Source organism: Lithobates pipiens, unplaced genomic scaffold (assembly GCF_037356315.1).
Source record: "Lithobates pipiens isolate NorthernLeopardFrog02 unplaced genomic scaffold, aLitPip1_a1.2 Scaffold_13, whole genome shotgun sequence".
Taxonomy (NCBI): Eukaryota; Metazoa; Chordata; class Amphibia; order Anura; family Ranidae; genus Lithobates; species Lithobates pipiens.
In genome coordinates this window covers 307,507,463-307,528,111 of record NW_027507718.1, presented here as the reverse complement: position 1 = coordinate 307,528,111, position 20,649 = coordinate 307,507,463, and the positions used below count along the sequence as shown (strand labels likewise).

Here is a 20,649-nt window from a genome sequence, read left to right as displayed (position 1 = left end):
GTCAGTGCTTATAATTATATATATATATATATACACACACACACACATACACATACACATACACAATATATATATATATATATATATATATATATATAAATAAATACGTTTATCCCAAGCCACATACTAGTTTAAAAGTAATAGTAAACACATGCACAGTTAGAGCACTATTAAAATGATCACCATGGCTGGATTTTCTATAAGGTACAACAGACCTGTATGGGCAAGGTGTCAGATTTTAGAAACGTGTAAGAACAGAATGAATGAAGCTACTGTCAAGCTACCTAAAATGAAATATCACAAATGCCTGGTTAATGTCATAATAAAATGATTTATTTGAAAAAAAAAAACCGCAATAAAAATATCTTTTTTATAAATAAGCATATAAATAAAATTCTAAAATCAGATGCTCTTTGTTAACAAGTTCAGATTTCATTCACTTTCTTTTTCTTAATCTTGTCTTCTGGAAGCTGTGGAATGTAATGGAAGAATTCCAGTAGGTTCAGGTACAGCCCTCTGTCAAATGGATTATAGAAATTTCCACTTTCGTTCATGAGGTACGAGTACTTCTTTGAATTCAATCTTTCATTTGTTGTGAGGTTCACAGCAGCCATATATAGCTGTTAATATACAGTGAAATGAGAATGGCAAATTATTCCTTTTGTTCAGATGTAGGAGGCTTTTATACAGTGATCACAATAATCTCAGAATTCTAATGGTCAAAGTTACATCTAAAGTGTATGTCAGGCCAAAGTGTCTAAAGTTAGGTATACAATAATAGAAATTTGAAAGAAACTGCCTGCCTATATTCTTACAAACATTTGTACGACAATTCTCAGTACATTCAACAGCTTCATGAATGTCATTCGAAAGTATGGAAACTATAGAAAGTCCATAGTCTGGCTCCTTTGATCATTTATCAAGTAATATGGACATTAGATCCAGAGTTATCAAAGTTATTGCTGGCAGTGTGTACATCATCTAATTTTCTGCCATCCCCATCAGGCTTATGGGGATGGCAGAAAATTGGATAAAGAATAATGGCCACCCCCATCACAAGACCTGGTCATAGGAATTAATGTCTGGGCCATCCTAGGCACTATGCAGTGCAGTTATAGAGATAAGTGTCCATCCCAGGTTCATGCTCTGAGCCATTATTCTCTAAAGTTGGCCATACACATATATTTAAAAATAAAAAATAAAACTATAAATAAAATCTAACAGATGCCTCCATCCATTCTATACAGTGGGGATAGATGAATCTACTGCTGTAATTGTATTCTGACAGCCAGCCCCACCAGTTGTCTAAATACCTGACAAGTGACAGCATTTGATTGAATGCTATTGCTATTTGGATAACAATTTACTGCCTGGTACCTTCAATATTTCAATCTAGGGACAAGGCCACCGAAGGCCCAAATGTGAAGTGCTGCCACCCTCCGCTGTGCACCCCCAATGGCCAAAGGCTGACAGTGTGTCTGCACATTCAGCCTCTATCTTGGTAGAGAGTGCGGATTCCTCATAATGTAACATTCCCCTACATTAGGACATGGCCACCTTGGCCCTGCACTTGCAACTTTGGTGTGCACTCATATGCAGGAGGCTGTGTTCCATAGCTGCTAACATGTGCATGCCTCGCAAATAGAAATAATTTCTATTTGTATCATACTTTATTTAAGATGGCAAAATCCAAAGTGTTTAGTTTTACTTTAACTTATAAGAACTTAGCAGGCTTAATGCTAGTAACATGCTAGTTCTTATGCTTAATTATGGGATTGGCTCAGGTACTGTGGTATGACTGATCCTGGTAAGGAGAACATATACATGTATAGTGTAGAGAGACGTAGGCATTTTGTTTTAGCGTGTAAAGATAAAGAAAATATTGCCATTACAGAGGACTATAGGGGTGAGTATATATGCAAGAAACTAACAGGCAAATCATATTTAAGTAGTAAAGTCAATAGCGTTAAAAAGATGAATTCCAGGCATGGATATTTTATACATAATTAGTTTGGTTCAGCTTGGACCAACTTAAATATATATATACTGTATATATATATTATATCAGACCTGTTTGATGCCACTGGAAGCTGGAAATCAGTGTAGTAGCCACTGGTACTCCATTGATCTCCTTGCTCCCAGGTCCTTTGCCAAATGGATGGCCTGCTGGATTATGAACACAGAATGTCAGCCTCTGGGCTTTGGTGTCATTCAATGAATGCTTTGCATTTTCCAAATGAATGCAAATTGTTCTCTGATTGGATGAGGTGGAGAGGCGGGGCATTGAACACTCTCCACCTTGTCCAATCAGAGAAAGCTTTGCATTCATTTGGAAAATGCAAAACATTCTCTGAATGGCATCTATGCCCCTGAGCAGTTGACCTCCAACGTTCAGTAAGAAACAGAGCAGCTACTTGGCATGGGACCCCGGAAGCAACTGGAGAAACGTATGTAGGGCAGAACCGGAAGTCATGACATCACCAAGCAATGCTCGGTTTGGCATTGCATTGTGGGATTTGCAGCTTCTTTGATTGCGTGATGATGATTGTTTTTACACTTAGTACGTGTTTTTTACTGAAGTACCACCTGCGATTTTACACTATGCGAGCCTGGTGCTCTATTTCTCTTTATTTTTGGGGACCCTAAACGGAGGAACATCTGTCCGTGGATGCCTGCTGGAGGATTCTGGATGACACAGTGAGGTTTTACTGCACAGAGGGGTTGATTTACTAAAGGCAAATCCACTTTGCACTACAAGTGCACTTGGAAGTGCAGTTGCTGTAGATCTGAGGGGAACATTTAAGGAAAATAAAAAAAACAGCATTTTAGCTTGTACATAATTGGATGATAAAATCAGCAGAGCTTCCCCTCATTTCAGATCTTCCCCTCAGATCTACAGCGACTGCACTCCTAAGTGCACTTTTAGTGCAAAGTGGATTTGCCTTTAGTAAATCAACCCCAGAGTCACACTAGCTTATATGCATGTGGGTTGAAAGGAAGCATGGTGCTTTTCCTCTGCATGATTTGGGATCCATGGATGATTTTTTGTTCTGCTTTATCCTGGAATCAATCTTGAATCATAATATTTGGTGTGGGACTGTTCTCAATTCTGTGCATGAATTTTTTTCTTTTATTATGATGATCTGAAAACTCTTCACTTTTTATGTTATTTGAATTAGATTTTTTTACTTTTTATGTAATTTATGTAAAAAAACATTTGCACATTTGTGTTTAAGGTTTAACTCAACATGAATTTATATTTATCATATATTTTTATATGAATTTCCAGTTCATTATTCATTTTGGGCAGCGCGGCACCCTGCATCCTTGAAGATCGCTGGAAAGAATAGCCAAAAAGTGTAGCGCTACCCTCTGAACAGGGGTGGAAACTGTGAATGTGAAATACCATAATGCTGTATCCAACTTATACTGCTGCAACCTTAATAACTAATATATAACTGAAACAAAATAACTAAGTGTACTGAAAATGTGATTATATATATATATATATATATATATATATATATATATATATATATATATATATATATATATATATATATATATATATATAAACACACAAATATATATACTGTATATCACGCATAAAAGAACATCATAAAACCGCAAAGTGCCCTATGTGCAATAGCAAATATACTGGAGTATTGGTATCTATTTCAGGGATTTCCAGCTTTTACGGGCATCAGCCAAGTATGGTATATGCAAAGTAACTTTGGTCCAAGCTAGACCAATGTAACTATAGGGGTTATTTACTAAAGGCAAATCCACTTTGCACTACAAGTGCACATGAAAGTGGCTGTAGATCCGAGGGGGAAATGCAAGGAGAATAAAAAACAGCATTTTAGCTTGCACATGATGGGGTGATAAAATCAGCACAGCTTCCACTCATTTCAGATCTACCCCTTAGATTTAGAGCGACTGCACTTCCAAGGGCACTTTCAAGTGCACTTGTAGTGCAAAGTGGATTTGCCTTTCGTAAATAACCCCCTATGTATAAAATTTCCATAACTAGAATTAATCTTTAAATATAAATTTCATTAGCATATCTTTAGGTCTGTTTTTAGGTTGGTCTCAATACACTCCAACAAACATTTAAGGTTTGCATGCTGCAACCATTAGTTATTATATAAAAGTTTTTGTACATTACTAAGGGAATGTTGGATGAACAGTAGACGTTGTGAATCTGAAGTTTCATTTTAGGCTTGTAAAACTAACCATAATTACTTACACACGTTCCAGTCATCATAGCAGAAATAAAACCAATCACGGCGAGGAATACAAAGCCCATTTCAATTAACAGGCTGTGACCTTCAATATATAACCAGTCCCAACACAGGTAGACTCCAATAAGGCAGCTGATGCACATATTCAACAAGAACCCGACAAAAAACACCCTGTGAAGTAAATATAAATAATGAAATAGAACATATGTAATTAAAACACTTTAGGGGTAATTTACTAAAGAGTAAGGTATTTAACAGAAAATACCTTTTGGCAATTTGGAAATGTTAATCCTAGGGCCTATTTCGATCTTTGCATTCCAGTAATTTGGGGTAAATTGCAGATTTTATCACATGTTGCCACAATATGTAGCAGTAACACCCCAATGCACTGTACAACAGTAGCCAATAGGCAATAGATGTGCATCATGGGGTGTCTGGACATGTATTAAAAAAATAAAATAACGCATATCTGATTTTTTTGGCATTAAGTTGCACTGCCATCTCATTCAAAACTAATGCAGTGTATAATGTGAATAGATCTTTAAAGTAAACCTTTCAAGACACAAATGCAAAGGCTGCTATTACTGAATTTCTTATCTGCATACTTGTTCCACATCAGTACTGTAAGGTCAGTGTGACAGTTGGGCAGTTAGCATCTTAAAAAGTAACTCCACTTTTGCAGGGGGAAAAAAAACAACCCCTCTGGGTGATCAATGTACATTGCACGTATTTTAACAAACTTTGTAGCATAGTCCTACATGCTTCTGTTTTCTTAAGGCTAGGCTCAAACCTATGCATTTTTCAGTATGTTTGCAGATCGGCAGAAACGCACTACAGTTCATTTAACATTAGTTCTTATGAGTCACGTTCACATCTATGCAGTTTTCACCAGCCCAGGGACTTTATTATATGCAGCACCGTGTGTTTTTGGTTCCATAGACTTCAGTAATAATGCAATGCAGTGTTTGCATTTTTAAATGCGTTTCCGCTGCATTTTTGCTGTTTTTTCCCACATGGCAGACACATCCCAAAAAAGCATTGAAACACGCAAATCGTGTGTAAAAAAAATGCAAAATGCACTGGCAAAAAACTCAAACGCAAACCCCCACAGGTGTCAACCTCACCTAAGAAAAAGTTGTATGTTCAATGTCTTGAAAGGCCGATTCCTGAATAGGAGTGTCTGTGCTCAATCCAATCAGCAGATGCACTTGTACGGTTCTAATTAGGAAATTTGCAGAGTCCGCATCCCTTTAGAAGTAATTATCCCTTAGGGAGTATCTCACCAACAATAAAATTCCTATTGCAGAGGATGCCTAAAATCTGACTTGTATCTTAGTGCAGACTTTTGGGAAAATCAATCAGCCAATCACACAAGCAGAAAATGACATCCCTGGGCAGGTTCTATACACCAACTGTGTACAGAAGTCCTCCAGGTTGCCATATTACATTGAATAGGAACAGTAATTTTAATAACATTAAATTACATTATGGCTAGCATAGCAACTGTATATGCTATATTATGTTTTTGTTTTCTTTATAGGTTTCACAAAAGTAGAATTATCCTTTAAGAAAAAAAGGATTCTCTCATGACAGGTTCCTTTTTCGGGTACTATAGTTATATTATAAAATCATATGCCTGTAAATGTATTATATATTTAAATACTATATTGTTTTTATAATGGAGGTTTATCCAAATGCATTCAAGGCAATGCAATAAGCCATGAGATCATAAATGATTTCTTAACAGAGCTAAATGTCAAAACCTAATGTGATGCTATGAGCTATATCCAGGGCTTTTTTTCAGCGGGAACGCAGGGGAACGCAGTTCCAGCACCTCCAGTACTGACTGTATGTAATGGCAAGAAAAGTTGCGGTGTGCTGCTGGGTCTATTGATTGAGGGATATATTCTAGTTGTAGGGGGTCTATTTTTGCAGGGGGGTCTATTGTTGCTGAGGAGGTCTAATGTTGCTGATGGGAGACCTATTGTTGCTGAGGGTGGGTCTTATATTGCTGGGGGGGGGGGGGGGGAGTCAGATGTTTCTGGTTGAGATCTACTGTTGAGGGAGGGATCTATTGTTGTTGGCTGACAGAGAGTCTATTGATGCTGGCTGCGGGGAGATATGTTGTTGCTGCTGATAGTTTGTTCTTAGTAGAGGGGACATTTGTTGCGTATGGTCCATTGTTGGTAGGGGGATCTATTGTTGCTGGCATGGGGGCCCTATTGTTACTGGCTGCAGGGTATCTATTTTACTACTTTTCTTGCTATTGTTACCAAATTCCATACAAAATTACTGAGCACCACAAAATTATATGGTTCTGTATTCTTTAAAAAGGGGTGGTACTGGGAGGTGGCTAGGAGGTGGAACCAAGGAATAGGACTCAGAGGTGGGTTGGGGCAGAGACAAGGGGTGACTCGCAAAGGGGGAGTTCCTGCACCTATTCTGAGAAAAAAAGCCCTAGCTATATCACTTTCTATGGTATCATAATGGCTTTTCATACTAACTTCCTGAATAAGCCCCAAAGAGTCTTTTCTCTAGAGTAACATATACTTTAATCAGTTAATTTAAAAAGTTTTGCAGAGCTACTGTTTGTATACAGGAATGGATGATTACAAGCTTTAGCATGGATTTTTTTATGCGACTAAAAGGAAACGCCTTGCAATGTAGTTCTTTAGGCCATGAAAGATAAGTGCTTCCTGTTTTAGTCTGGGCGAGCATTACAATGAATGAGAAATCAATGGAAAACATTAGTGTTTAATGGCATGCATACACTGTAATTTCCGTACCCATGAATATATACTGAATGAAAAAAAAAAAAAAAAAGCTACAAACCTGTTGCGCTGTCCCACATCATTGTAGACATAAGGACAGTAATGGTCGAAGACTGCAACGCAGCGGTTTGTGACACGGCAGTGCTTGGAGCGCAGAGGCTTCACAAGATGGCACGTGTGGCAGAGTCGGCTCAGGGGGTTCTTACCATTTTTCCAGTCATTAAAATTGATAGCCTATTGGAAAGTATTAAACTGTATTAGAGTCAATGGGAAATTTCAGTAAGTTAAGGTAAAACTTGTTCTGGGCATTGCTAATATGATCTACATTTTTAAGTCCATTTTATTGGCAAATTTGAAAATGAACGAACTCCAAAAAATTTTTTGTGTTTTGTTTTTTATAGAGCATGGATTTACCGTGGTTTTTGTCCCCACTGGAGGAGGGTTTCGCCTCACTTCCTGCCTTGATGGAGACAGTGCACCATCAAGACAGCGAGGAAGGGAGGAAGATAGGCAGATTGGTGAAAATTTAGAACCTCATAAACTTTCATGGTTGTCTGTGTCCCCATGGAGGGGAATCTACTTTTTTTTTTATGAATGCAGCTTCGTCCCCTATGAACAGAAAAGACTGAAGCCTGTACCACATCCTGGTCCTGTTTGCATACACTATACTGTATGCCCAATACTTGGTGCTTTAGACATTTTAAGTTAACCAACATTCTGTTTTAAATGCAATGTAGATATAAAGTACCGTACTAATTTTCTGCACTGCATTTTGCCCTAAAGGCTACAACACTGAAATATTGTTCCTGGTACAAAGTATGATGAGGTTGTTTATATGAAATAAACATTGGGTATGTTTTTTTAACACAACACACAAAAAGACAAATGAATGATAATGTAAGAAATGTTTCCATATGAACAGAAAAGATAAAAGGAAACACAAATCTAGCTGGAGGGGGAAATTAAAAGTGGCCGATCCTGTTCTCTTAACCACTTTCAGACCGGACCAATTTGCTGGTCAAAGACCAGACCACTTTTTGCGATTCGGCACTGCGTCGCTTTAACTGACAATTGCGCGGTCGTGCGACGTGGCTCCCAAACAAAATTAACATCCTTTTTTTTCCCACAAATAGAGCTTTCTTTTGGTGGTATTTGATCACCCCTGCGGTTTTTATTTTTTGCGCTATAAACAAAAATAGAGCGATAATTTTGAAAAAAACGCATTATTTTTTACTTTTTGTAATAATAAATATCCCCCAAAAATATATAAAATTACTAGTAATGGCGGCGATCTGCGATTTTTATTGTGACTGCGACATTGTCGGGGACCCATCGGACATTTTTGACACATTTTTGGGACCATTGTCATTTATACAGTAATCACTGCTATATAAATGCAGTGATTCCTGTGTAAATGACACTGGCAGTGAAAGGGTTAACCAGTGGGTGGCAGTGTAGGGGTTAAGTGTTCCTAGGGGTGTGTTACTAACTGTGGGGGGGTTGGGCTTTCATTTAGTGTACACTGATCTCTGCTCCAATCACATGGAGCAGAGATCAGCGTCACTAGTTGCTAGGCAGAATGGAAAAATGTTGTTTATACAGCATTTCCTCCATTCGGCCGCTCCGTGAGACGATCGCGGGGATGCCCGCGGCGATCGAGTCCGCGGGTCCCGCGACCGGACTCACGGGGGTCCCGACCAGCGCGGGAGCGCGCCGCCGGCGGCGCGCTCCCGATGGCACGGCGGCAACGAATATTGGACGTACATGTACGCCAATATGCCTGCCCGTGCCATTCTGTCGACGTACATCGTCGTGCGCTGGTCGGGAAGTGGTTAAGGCATGATCTATAGTACAGTGCTTGTATCCTGTAATTTGCCCCTTACTATGTTGTAATACTGTATGCTTGGTTGATCCTGCCTGTTCCTGTGTCCCCCTGTCTGTGCTGACCAAGGTAACCATGGCTGGTGAGCCAAGATACCGTGGTCAGTTTACGTGCCTCTGCCATCCCGCTGCTCTGCTGTGCGTCTCTCCCCCTCCCTACCTACCTGTCAGCATGAGAGTGGCTCTCCTACCCACATCTCCCGCCACTATTCAGCTGCAATATGCATAAAAAATACTTGCATCCCCTCTGGATTATGCAGTTAGTGACTACAGTGTGTGTGATTTTTTTATTTTATGAAAAGGCCAAATACCTTTTCCCACACCACCGCTGTGCAGTGATGTGACTTCCCTCTACTGTCACAGAGATATCTCTGGCGTCACAGGGATATCTCAGCCCCTCTCACTGCTATGCATAGATCGAGGAAGAAGTTCAGAGGGGGTTCACGTGGCTACACAGCTTGCTTTAATGCTAATCCTGGTTAAAGTGGAACTAAACTCTCTCAATCAACATTAACTGTTTTTAATCCTTATGCTGCTAGCATAAGTAGATAGGAAGTTTTTTTTTTCTTACATTTCAACTGGTGTTTCCTAGTTTCTGGCCTAGGCTAAAATTATGTCATACATCCCATGAGTCTTCAAGGGCGTTTTATTTTCCTTTTATCTGGAGGAGGGGCTTTCTCAGCTAAGCACATCCTCCTGGCTGCATGCCTGAGCTAAGGGCAGATGGATTCCAGAAAGTAAATGCTACACTATTCATCTGCCCTTACTCAAGATAGCCACAGCTAGAAATGCATTTCTCAGTAAAATAAAGCATGGAGTCATGGATGAATGGGTAAGTATTAAAAATGAATTAAATAGCATTTTCAGTTTGTGGTGCTAATTGGCTATGCCCTGCCGCTGTTGGAGGGAAGGTGCCCCTACTGAAAATCCTGGGCTCACATTCTAAAGATTTATACTAGGGTGACAAATACCAAGACCCCTTTCACGCTGGAGGCATTTTTCAGGTGCTACAGTGCTAAAAATAGCGCCTGCACAGCTCTTGAAAAAAGCCTCAGCTTCAAACCCAGTGTAAAAACCTGAGTGCTTTCACACTGGGGTGCTACGTTGGAAGGGCATCACAAAAAGTCCTGCTTCTTTGCAGCGGTGTAGGAGCGGTGAATACACTACTCCTCCACTGCTCCTGCCCATTGAAAAGAATGGGGCAGCGCTGCTATACCGCTGCACCTGTGTTTTGCAGGTGGATTTAACCCTTTTCTGGCCACTATCCTCGCTAGCGACCGAATTCTGCCGCTTTACCGCCAACACCCGGGCGCTTTCAGTGTGAAAGCACTCTAAGATAATGAATACCCCGACAACCACCTTGCTGTCAACTATTCCTGGTGCAATTAAATCTTGTAGAAAATAAATTTTACACCGTTTCCTCACGGCAGCGAGAACAGTTATCCCTAGACATTGGCACTCATCACAGGTACCATCTATAGCAAAATGGATGATGGAATTGGATTCCATCATTCTTCTGCAATACCTGGTCGCCACAGAATACTTTATGTTAGATCGACACACTTTTACTTGGGTCATCTGGATGGTATTTTTCTATTTTCAAGAGTTCTGAGATTTACTATGCAACTAATAAAACTCAACGGGGGATCTTTCACAGCGCATGCGCGTACTCCGCGCTTGCGCAGTAGATGGAGGGACACTGAGAAGGAGCGCACAGCTGCGCTCTGATCATTTCCGGGTCAGGGTTATGTAAGACGCCGCCGGAACTTAATTTTCTGAGCGACGCCGAGGTGGAGGAGATACACGCTTGTACGGCTGTTATTTTTAAGGTAAAGCCACCATCTATATCTCTATCTTGTTGTTTTCCTTTTTTCATGCTTGCCATCTTCAAGGTCAGCTGCATTTATGACCCACGCTGACCCAACCCCTTTCTCTGACTTTTTTTAATAGAAAATACCTGATACTGAATTTATGGGTGCTGTACACTGAAGATTTGCTGGGCTCTATATTAAACAGCATACTTTACAGCGATTTTGACAGAGTATGGGTAGGTTTTGCCTAACAGCCATGCCTCCTGGTTTCCACTTAGCGATACAGACCTTGGACCACTGGGTGCTTTCCTTTTTTGGTATGATAGACTTTTTCTATCTATTTTCTGACTAACTTAGCTCCCCTAAATTTTTCAGTCCATGGTCTTCAATTTATTTTTATACATATTTCTTCAAATGGATCATGTCATTTATTCTTTATTCTAGTCCTTTATTCGCTGTGTAAAGCCTCTCCATCCACTATACATACCCCCCGTGTCCGCACCCAGGGGGGGCACCCTAATTTTGGGTGTCTCGAGTTTGGTCGCTTGGCTGTAGAGGGATTGGGAGTTCCAGGGGTGAGTCATGACTTACCATTGTTCCTATTTGTATTTCTATTCTTTATATACCACTTTTGGATTTGAATATCAATTTTTGTTTGTATATGATTGTAATACTTATCTATGTATTTTTTGTTCATGTAACTCTATTCAATTTAAAAACTATATCCTCTTTATATATATTAGATTTATAAAGTGACGTTCCCTGAGGAAGCGGCGTTTTCAGTGCCACGAAACCAGTCGGATGTTTACGTTAATTCTACACCTTTGTAAATAATCCCTCTGTTGGAAAACCTCTAGATTATTTTCGAATTTATTCTGTCTTTTTTTTGGGCTGAATATATTTTGTTTATTTCTGTTTTGTTATGTGTATATTTATTTATAATAAAATATGAGTAAATTTTATGAACTATTATCTTTCAATTATTACATGATACCGCAATAGTCCCTATTGTTCCCACTTAACTACTAGGAAACTCTCTAATTCCGAGTTGTTTTCCCTGACGTTTCGAGCGTATGCTCAGTTCTTCTGTAATAAAACTCAACGCCACAGTCATAGGGAGAAAGCTGATTACTAGCCCCCTTCCTCTTGTTCCCCACCCCATTTCCTCTTAGTCTACCCCCCCCCCCCCCTCATATTCTCATGTTTTTCTCTTCTATACGCCTTCAAATTCACCATTTTCCCCTATCTACACTGTCGCTATATCAATAAACTGATACTCACACATTTCTATTAGTAGTATCAGGAGATACCCTAGATTCCCCCTATTCAGTTTAAACTACTGGAAGATAACCCCCCTTCCCCTTTTTTTAAATTAAACTATTGGGAGTTACCCCATTCCCTCTATCCAGTTTAAACTATATACATGTCAGTTTTTTTTTTTTTTTTAATCCAATAGCATCCAGGTATAAGCTAATGCCATGGTATTATGTTATACTGTACTGCAGATATGTTCTCAAGCATTACCCACATGGGCTGTAACATACCCTGTCTTTAATCCATACCCTTTTTCATATAAGACCCAAATACATAAAAATAATTAACCCTTTTTTGGTTCAACCTTTTTCTAACTCTACAGCTATATTTCAGCTCCTGTCATGATGATGTCACAGCCCAGTGATCTACAGTGACAGTTGTTACAACAGTGTAATTTTGTTAGACAATTACATTGAATGATCATTGTCACTAGCTGTTAATTAATGAAATCTGACTGGTATGCTTGCAGATCAGGCCTATGCTTCTCAAACTGGCAACTACTCCCATTGGCAGCATATGTACAGTATATGAATATGAAGCCCTCCAGGACATTTATATAATGTAGCAGGTCTAAAATGGATGGGGGAGTCCTCTCCACTGAGCTATTGCATTCTGAAAGCGGTGAGACTTCCCTGCAGTCAGAATACAATGATTAGTGCTGTCGGCTATAAGCCTGCAGCGCTGATCAAGCAGAAAAAATCTGTCATGGATCGGATCTCAGCCAGTCCCTGCTGAACCAGCCAAATCCATGTATGGCCTGAAATTCAGTATTGTGCACAGTTTTTTTTTTTTTTATCACTTAAAAGGAAAGTAAAGTGTATTTGTAGAAAGCACATGCTTATACTTGAACGGTGATAACATTACCCACATCTGTTTTATGTGCGTTTCTAAAAATAATTTAAGAGAATATACAAATTTCTTTATGTTGACTGTCTATAGTAAGACTTTTTAATTGATTTGATTCAAAGTTTAGCTGATCCCCAACTGGTTTAGTTGCATGCACATGACCAGTTTTGTAAAATCCAAACCGGCAATATGTCTAGATCAGTGGTCTCCAAATTGGCCGGGGGGGGGGGGGGGGGGGTCAGGTGCAGTCCTTTGGAGCATTATTCCTTCCACTGACACCAATGATGGGGCACTATTCCTCCCACTGACACTAATAACACTAATGATGGGGCACTTTTCCTCCCACCGATACCAATGATGGAACACCGTATACTCCCCCTAATATCAAAGATGGGGTACGGTTTACTGACACCAGAACATTTTCTACTCCCACTGACCATAGTCCAGTCCCTCTAAAGTTTGAAGATCTGAAAACTGGCCCTTTGTTTAGAAAGTTTGGATAGCTCTGGTCTATATTAAGCAAAAAAAACAAAAAACCTTACAAAAGATCCCTGGGGATCCATATGATAAATGGAGCCAAACTATGTATCTCTGCACACTGGGGCACATCTCATGCCCCGACGGTGTCTGAATGGCTTACACGCGTGGGAAGGATAGCCGAAATGGAAGAGTTGATCTACATAGCACGAGATTCACCATCCAAATTTGCTCAGACATGGTCCTGTTGGACCTACTTTCGATCCACGGACAGATATTCCTCCTTGATGAACCCTAACATTCCTCCTTGTTCCACTAGCTGATTAAGTTGGTTTACCCAATCCCTCCTGGATAGACTAATCCAGTCATTATTATCGGATACCTTGAGAATACCCCTCACGGGGTCTCAGAGGGCGCTCCCGCAGGCCGGGGACCCCAGGAGAAACCCTCCCCCTTACCGCAGCGGTGGGGGGGCCGAGAAGGCGATGACCCTGGATAACTCCCATCCTCCCTCACCCCCACCCCCCTACCGACCCTCCCCACTTGCCCCATACCCCCCCCTAGAAGACTGAATCCCCCTCCCCTCAGATTCCGACTGATATCCTTCCTTGCCCCTTGAACCCATTGAGACAGATAATAACACCTATCTTCTCAAGACCCCAGATATAGCGATCCAGACCACAGACACTGAAGGTCAAGCTCCTTAGCATATATGTGATTATTACTCTTACTACCGTTAATCCCCTATCTTGCAAGATAGGGCCTGACATGCTCGCATATTATGCGCGGTTGTATACGCTCGCAATCATTGGAGCCACAGCCTACTGTTTGATTCTTATTGTGACTTGTTTGTACCACATGTTCAATTAGATGTTTTCTGTATTAGAGCGCGACTGCGCACGTTTTTGGTTTACTCAACTTACACTTTTCACTGCTATATCTGTTCTCTTTTTCTATTATTGCTAATAAAAAATTTTAATGGAAAAAAAAAAAAAAAAAAAACTAAATCAAATCTAAAGAGCACAAACAGTGGACAATGCAGTAGGTTTAATTCTGCCCATTAGATATCTAAACAGTTATGGATCAGAAAAGTCACTGGAAACTCTTTTTATACAAGGGATGAATATCTGGAAGATAAGGTTCAGAATATCTGTAGAGAGTAATGGGTGGTACACACGGGAAGTTTTTTTCGTTCAACCCAGTGGGCTGAACTTACAGATTGCCATACTAACATAACCAATGTTAGTGTGGCGATCTCCTTGTGAGTTATTGTGTTCTGACAGAGGGACTGCCCCCCACAAGAACACAGTGATCAGCGCTCGCAGCCAATGGCTTTCCAGCATGCTCGCTTGGCAGGCTTCTGTCGGACAAGAAACTGTACACAAGGTCCGAAACTCAACCAGCAACTGCCAAACTGACCTTTTTCAGCTGATTCTCGGACCATGTGTACCTCCCTTAAGGCATCAGCTTGACAGTATATGGCATGTGTAACTGTTGTAGCCAACAGTTGTAACTGTTGTAGCTATATTTCTGGCACAATCCTTACATACATATTCTATGCTGGTTAGAGGTAAGCATTTTTTGTAATAAATCTTATAAAAGAGTTACTTGTTGTTTAATCTAAGAATACAGCACCTGCCTGACAGCATTATTATACTCTTCTGTGTCCCGGAGAAGGAAGCCTGGATCCACAAGGGATGCTTTTAAGAAAAAGAACCACATCAATACATTGCTGAGCAAGAATGTAATATGCCATTCCCAGAGATAATTATATGAGACAGGCACAATCTGTAAAAGATGGGAAACAAACAGAATGTTTAGTCAGCGATACTCCACAATGTATAAGTTACAGAAACAGAGCTCACTGTTACATAGTCAAAAATGAGCCTCAGATTTACTTCCATAGTCAATGTATTGGTTGATAGGGAATTATTATTATTATTATACAGGGTTTATATAGCGCCAACAGTTTTATCAGAGCTTTACAATATGAAAGGTTGGACAGTACAATTACAAGACAGTTTAATACAGAAGGAAGAGGAGGGCCCTGCTCGTGGAGCTTACAATCTAAAGGGAGGGAGAGGTGCTACCAAATGTAATAGCTGCAGGGGATGATCTGATTGAGGTTAAGTACAGTTTTTTTTTAGGTGGAGGTGGGATAGGCTTTCCTTAATAAATGCATTTTTAAGGATTGCCTAAAGGCAGACTGGGTAGGAGCTGATTGGACATACTGGGGTAGGGAGTTCCAGAGGATGGGAGAGGTTCTGGAGAAGTCCTGGAGGGAGAGCATGGGAGGAGGTAACAAGGGGGCTAGAGAGCAGGAGGTCTTCGGAGGAGCGGAGTGGGCGATTTGGGCAATATGTGCAGTTGTGGTTGGTGATGGCTTTGTACGTTGAGGTTAATATTTAAAATTCTATACCTTGGGCTAGTGGAAACAGGTAAAGGGACTGGCAGAAAGGGGCAGCAGTCATGGATCAGTTAGTAAGGCAAGTCTAGCAGCAGCAGGCTGAAGGAGGGATTGACCTGTGTAAAGGAAGGCCAGAAAGGAGGGAGTTACAGTAGTCAAGGCAGGAAATAACTAAGGAGTGAATAAGTTGTTTTGTGGTGTAGTTAGTCAGGAAGGGGCGAATTCTGGAAATGTGGAGGTTAAGGCGGCAAGATTTAGCCAGTGATTGGATGTGTGCTGTTAAAGAGGAAGTAAAAACCCTGATGGGTTTTACTTCCTCTTTGTTTCCCTGCAAAGGTAAAGCATAATGGGCTACTATGCATCGCAGGATCATAGACAGAGGTGCCTGTGTTTTGCAAATATCTCTTAGACCATGTAGGTTTAGGAGATATTTCTTGCACCTACAGGTAAGCCTTAATCTAGGCTTACCTGTAGGTCAAAGTGGTCTGTAAGGATTTATAACCACTTTAAGAAGAGGTCGGAGTCTAGCATTACAACCAGGACCCTGACGTGACCCGTAGAACCAATGGTTGCGCTGTTGATCTCAATGGTAAAGTCATTGTGAAGGGGTGGGAAATCTGGGAGGAAGAAATATTACAAACTCAGTTTTAGAAAGTTTGGGGTTGAGGAAGTGGTGTGACATCCATACTGATATGTTGCTCAATAAATTTGTGATACGTGAGGAGATCGAGGGGTTGAGCTGAGGAGTAGAGAGATAGATGTGGGTGTTGTCAGAGTAGAAGTGGTATTGGAATGCATACAACAAAAAACACACACACTATAGACCGATGTATGATTTTAACCACTTCAGGTCTGCCCATAGCAGTTTTACTGCTACAGGGGTGCACCACCACAATCTTCCTCCTCCTGCCTCTCCATGTCCTGCTAAGCTGTATTTTAACAAATGCTGTGCTCACTGTGTACATTTCAATTTCTAATTGTCAGTTTTGATTAGAGTGTATCATTAGTATACAATAATTTCAGTTATAAAGTTGTGTAGCTTATTCCTCTTTTAAGTTTGATGTAACCCTCTTTGCCTGCTGCTTAGAAGGCCACTGAACCCAATCCACAGTGAGTGGTATTGCTGTGTGCAGATGTACTTTCTATTTGCAGAGTGCAAATCATCTTGGTAGAACTGTCCCTAACTTGATTTGCAGTTTCCACTGCATTTTGGGCTCAGTCCACACCCAACCCTAAGGTGACCGGGTGACTGAATCAAGCAATTATAGTTGCATTACTGTTTGATTTATTCAGTCCAGGGAACAACACAGCAAAACAGGGAAGAGAATAATTAGTTAAGGGACCTAATCATCTTAATCAGTGTATAGCAGAATAGCAATCTGTAAGTTTTTAATTAGCTTTTGACTCTCATTTTACCTTAAAAAAGTATGTTGGGTATCCCCAAAGAAACAAATTGCCAAAAAAGAAGAGGATGGGTCCTTTTGATTTTCCCGGGCGACCAAACAACCACGTACTACAGAGAAAAACAGACATTGCGTTAAGGAATAAAGTATTAGAACCAACGTTTAGAGTAGAGTTACCAGCCCAACTCTATAAAACTGAACACATATGAGTTACACAGGTTCTGTGGTTAATTGCAATGGAAATCAGATTTACTCCGTGCCCTAGCAATGTATTATGGCAGGTTCATATCTGTGCAGTGCATTAAGGTGTGTTTTACATTAACACACCATTGAACATATAGTGCACATTTTCATGAGGGCACATCAAGTAGGCAGTAAGTAGGACATTTTTTAACGCACCATACCTAAAACGTACATAAAATGCACATGTGTGAACGAGGTTCAAGTCACGTCAAATTTGTCTTAAAAGTGGTCAGGTGGTAACCCTAGTTTAGCATGTTTTTTCAGAAGGCAAATGAGGGAAGGAGTAAACAAGCAGCAAAAGTTCCTAAAAGTGCTTGGAACCACAATGTTGTCTCAAAAAGGCATGTGGTCACTGGTGAATCCACTACATGTATACGACCAATACTCATTTAAACCACACATAGTTATTGTGTAAGCGGTTTATAGATAAAGATTTAAACAATGCCAGTGCTAGTGGTGGGTGTGATCAGCGGCTAACTTGTACTCCACTGGGAAAGGAGAGGGATGTGTCTCACTGGGGATGGGTGGCAGCGATGATGACCAGCTAACCGGAAGGTGACTGCCTGGCGACCAGAGCGGTTAATCTGCCACATTGTGAGGACATGCAGGAACCGGAACCAGGAGGAGGCTGTTGCCAAGCCGTGACCCTGAGGGAGGAAGGCGTTTGTGTCCGCCCTCTAGGGATGATGTCACTTGCTAAGTAGGAATTGCCTTGGGAGGAAGCCGCTGGTGAATTGCGCTTGCTATCCAGGCGCTTCAGGGGTGCGATTCACATTGGAAGACGAGAATCACAGATATACAAGTTATGGAGAATCTAACAATGATTTTAAAGGAGCAAGACGATAAATACTGGAAGATCTGGACTCCCTATTTCTTCTATAGGGAACAGACACTACTGGCATCACAGCAAGTGGAGCACCCAGTGGTGTGAACAAGTTAAGAAAGCTTCCTTGCCCAGTCTTTCACGCCCTCCCCCTCACTCCCTCCTTTACCCCTTTTTTTTTCTCTTTTTCACTCTTCATATTTTCTCTCCCTACCTGGCTTTCTTTTATCTTTTTCTGTTCTTATTTCTGTATGAGACTGGACCTTTCGGCCTCTCTCATACAGTAATACTCTCCAAAAAACTTGAAAACCCTGCTCGGGAATTTGTTAAGATTGTGATCAAGCATCTTACAGGTGCAAAGTCACGCATTAAAGTGGGGTGCCCCTTAAAAAAATAAAAAAAATAAAATAAAAATAAAATTAAAAGTCAGCAGCTACAAATACTGCAGCTGCTAACTTTTAATAATTGGACACTTACCTGTCCCAGGGTCCAGCCATGCGGGGGAACAAAGCCCGCTCGTTCCCCGCTCCGCTCGGTGGCGCTGGAATTCTTACTGTGAAGCCACAGCCGGACACCCACTGCGCATACGCAAGTGGCGCCGTGCGCCGTGATATGCCGCGCAGTCATCTGGGACCTGTCACGTGTCCCAGATGACTGACTGCACCGAGGGGAAGTGACGTCAGGTGCCTGGGTACTGAAGGAGGCAGACTACGAGGGATCCCCTAGCAGCAGGCATTTAGAGGTGACTTACATTTTTTTTTTCCAATTTTTTTTTTTTTTTTTTAGGAATTTTAATCAGATTTTATTTTTTGGGGGGAAACACCACTTTAAGGGGGGGGGGGTGGTTGGCAACAGCACATCTTATTGAAGCCTAAGACATAATAGTGTTCATTACTCCTAGAAGGGTGCTCCATAGTACAGAATTTTTCCAGCAGGTGGTGTTGCAGGTAATATGTGAAAATGTTGCTCTTAGTAAAGGAAATAACAGGAACTCAAGAGGCAGGGACGTGTCTAAATAACACTTAAAAAAAATATGTTAAAATCTAAAGCATATCAACAAAAATAACAAATAAAACTTTGTGGAAAAAAATACCTCCAATCAAACTTAGCATTGAGATTCTTTGATCGCGTGATAGCTTTGTTCAGATATGAGACTATTTCTTTGGATTTACGTCCCTTAGCCAGTCTTAGTGGAGTGTTCTTGCTGTTATCTTCTCCTTCCAGCTCTACCCCATCCTGTAAAATAAGAAAATGATTTCTACTGTATATTTAAAAAGCATTAATAAAAATGTAAGATCAAGAAAAAAATAGAACAGCATATGTAAATATAATATATATATATATATATATATATATATATATATATATATATACACACACATACAGTGGTGTGAAAAAGTGTTTGCCCCCTTCCTCATTTCCTGTTCCTTTGCAGGTTTGTCACACTTAAGTGTTTCGGAACATCAAACCAATTTAAACAATAGTCAAGGACAACACAAGTAAACACAAAATGCAATTGGTAAATGAAGGTGTTTATTATTAAAGGTGAAAAAAAATCCAAACCATTATGGCCCTGTGTGAAAAAGTGATTGCCCCCCTTGTTAAAACATACTATAACTGTGGTTGTCCACACCTGAGTTCAATTTCTATAGCCACACCCAGGCCTGATTATTGCCACACCTGTTCACAATCAAGGCATCACTTAAATAGGAGCTGCTTGACACAGTAAGGTCCACCAGAAGATCCTTAAAAGCTACACATCATGCCGAGACCCAAAGTAATTCAGGAACAATTGAGAAAGAAAGTAATTGAGATCTATCAGTCTGGAAAGGGTTATAAAGCCATTTCCAAAGCTTTGGGAATCCAGCGAACCACAGTGAGAGCCATTATCCACAAATGGCGAAGACATGGAACAGTGGTGAACCTTCCCAGGATTGGCCGGCCGCCCAAAATTACCCCAAGAGCGCAGTGACGACTCATCCAAGAGGTCACAAAAGACCCCACAACAACGTCCAAGGAACTGCAGGCCTCACTTGCCTCAGTTAAGGTCAGCGTTCATGCCTCCACCATCAGGAAAAGACTGGGCAAAAATGGCCTGCATGGCAGAGTTCCAAGGAGAAAACCACTGCTAAGCAAAAAGAACATCAAAGCTCGTCTCAATTTCTCCACAACACATCTTGATGATCCCCAAGACTTTTGGGACAACATTCTGTGGACCGATGAGACAAAAGTGGAACTCTTTGGAAGGTGTGTGTCCAAGTATATCTGGCGTAGAAGGAACACTGCATTTCATAAAAAGAACATTATACCAACAGTAAAATATGGTGGTGGTAGTGTGATGGTCTAGGGCTGTTTTGCTGCTTCAGGACCTGGAAGACTTGCCGTGATAAAAGGAACTATGAATTCTGCTGTCTACCAAGAGATCCTGA

The 20,649-nt window shown here is 40.7% G+C and overlaps 1 protein-coding gene across 1 annotated transcript in view; it reads right to left on the bottom strand.

Moving 5' to 3' along the window:
- Positions 1 to 311: 311 nt before the first annotated feature.
- LOC143974978 (uncharacterized) overlaps positions 312 to 20,649 on the bottom strand; it is a 67,832-nt gene continuing 47,494 nt past the window's right edge. Inside the window, exons 5-10 of the mRNA XM_077476879.1 lie at positions 19,314 to 19,456; positions 17,168 to 17,264; positions 14,980 to 15,132; positions 7,077 to 7,249; positions 4,250 to 4,415; positions 312 to 620 (exon numbers count right to left, since the gene is read on the bottom strand). Of these exons, the coding sequence (XP_077333005.1) occupies positions 426 to 620; positions 4,250 to 4,415; positions 7,077 to 7,249; positions 14,980 to 15,132; positions 17,168 to 17,264; positions 19,314 to 19,456 (927 nt within the window). The 3' untranslated portion in view covers positions 312 to 425. The remainder of the gene's footprint in view (positions 621 to 4,249; positions 4,416 to 7,076; positions 7,250 to 14,979; positions 15,133 to 17,167; positions 17,265 to 19,313; positions 19,457 to 20,649) is intronic.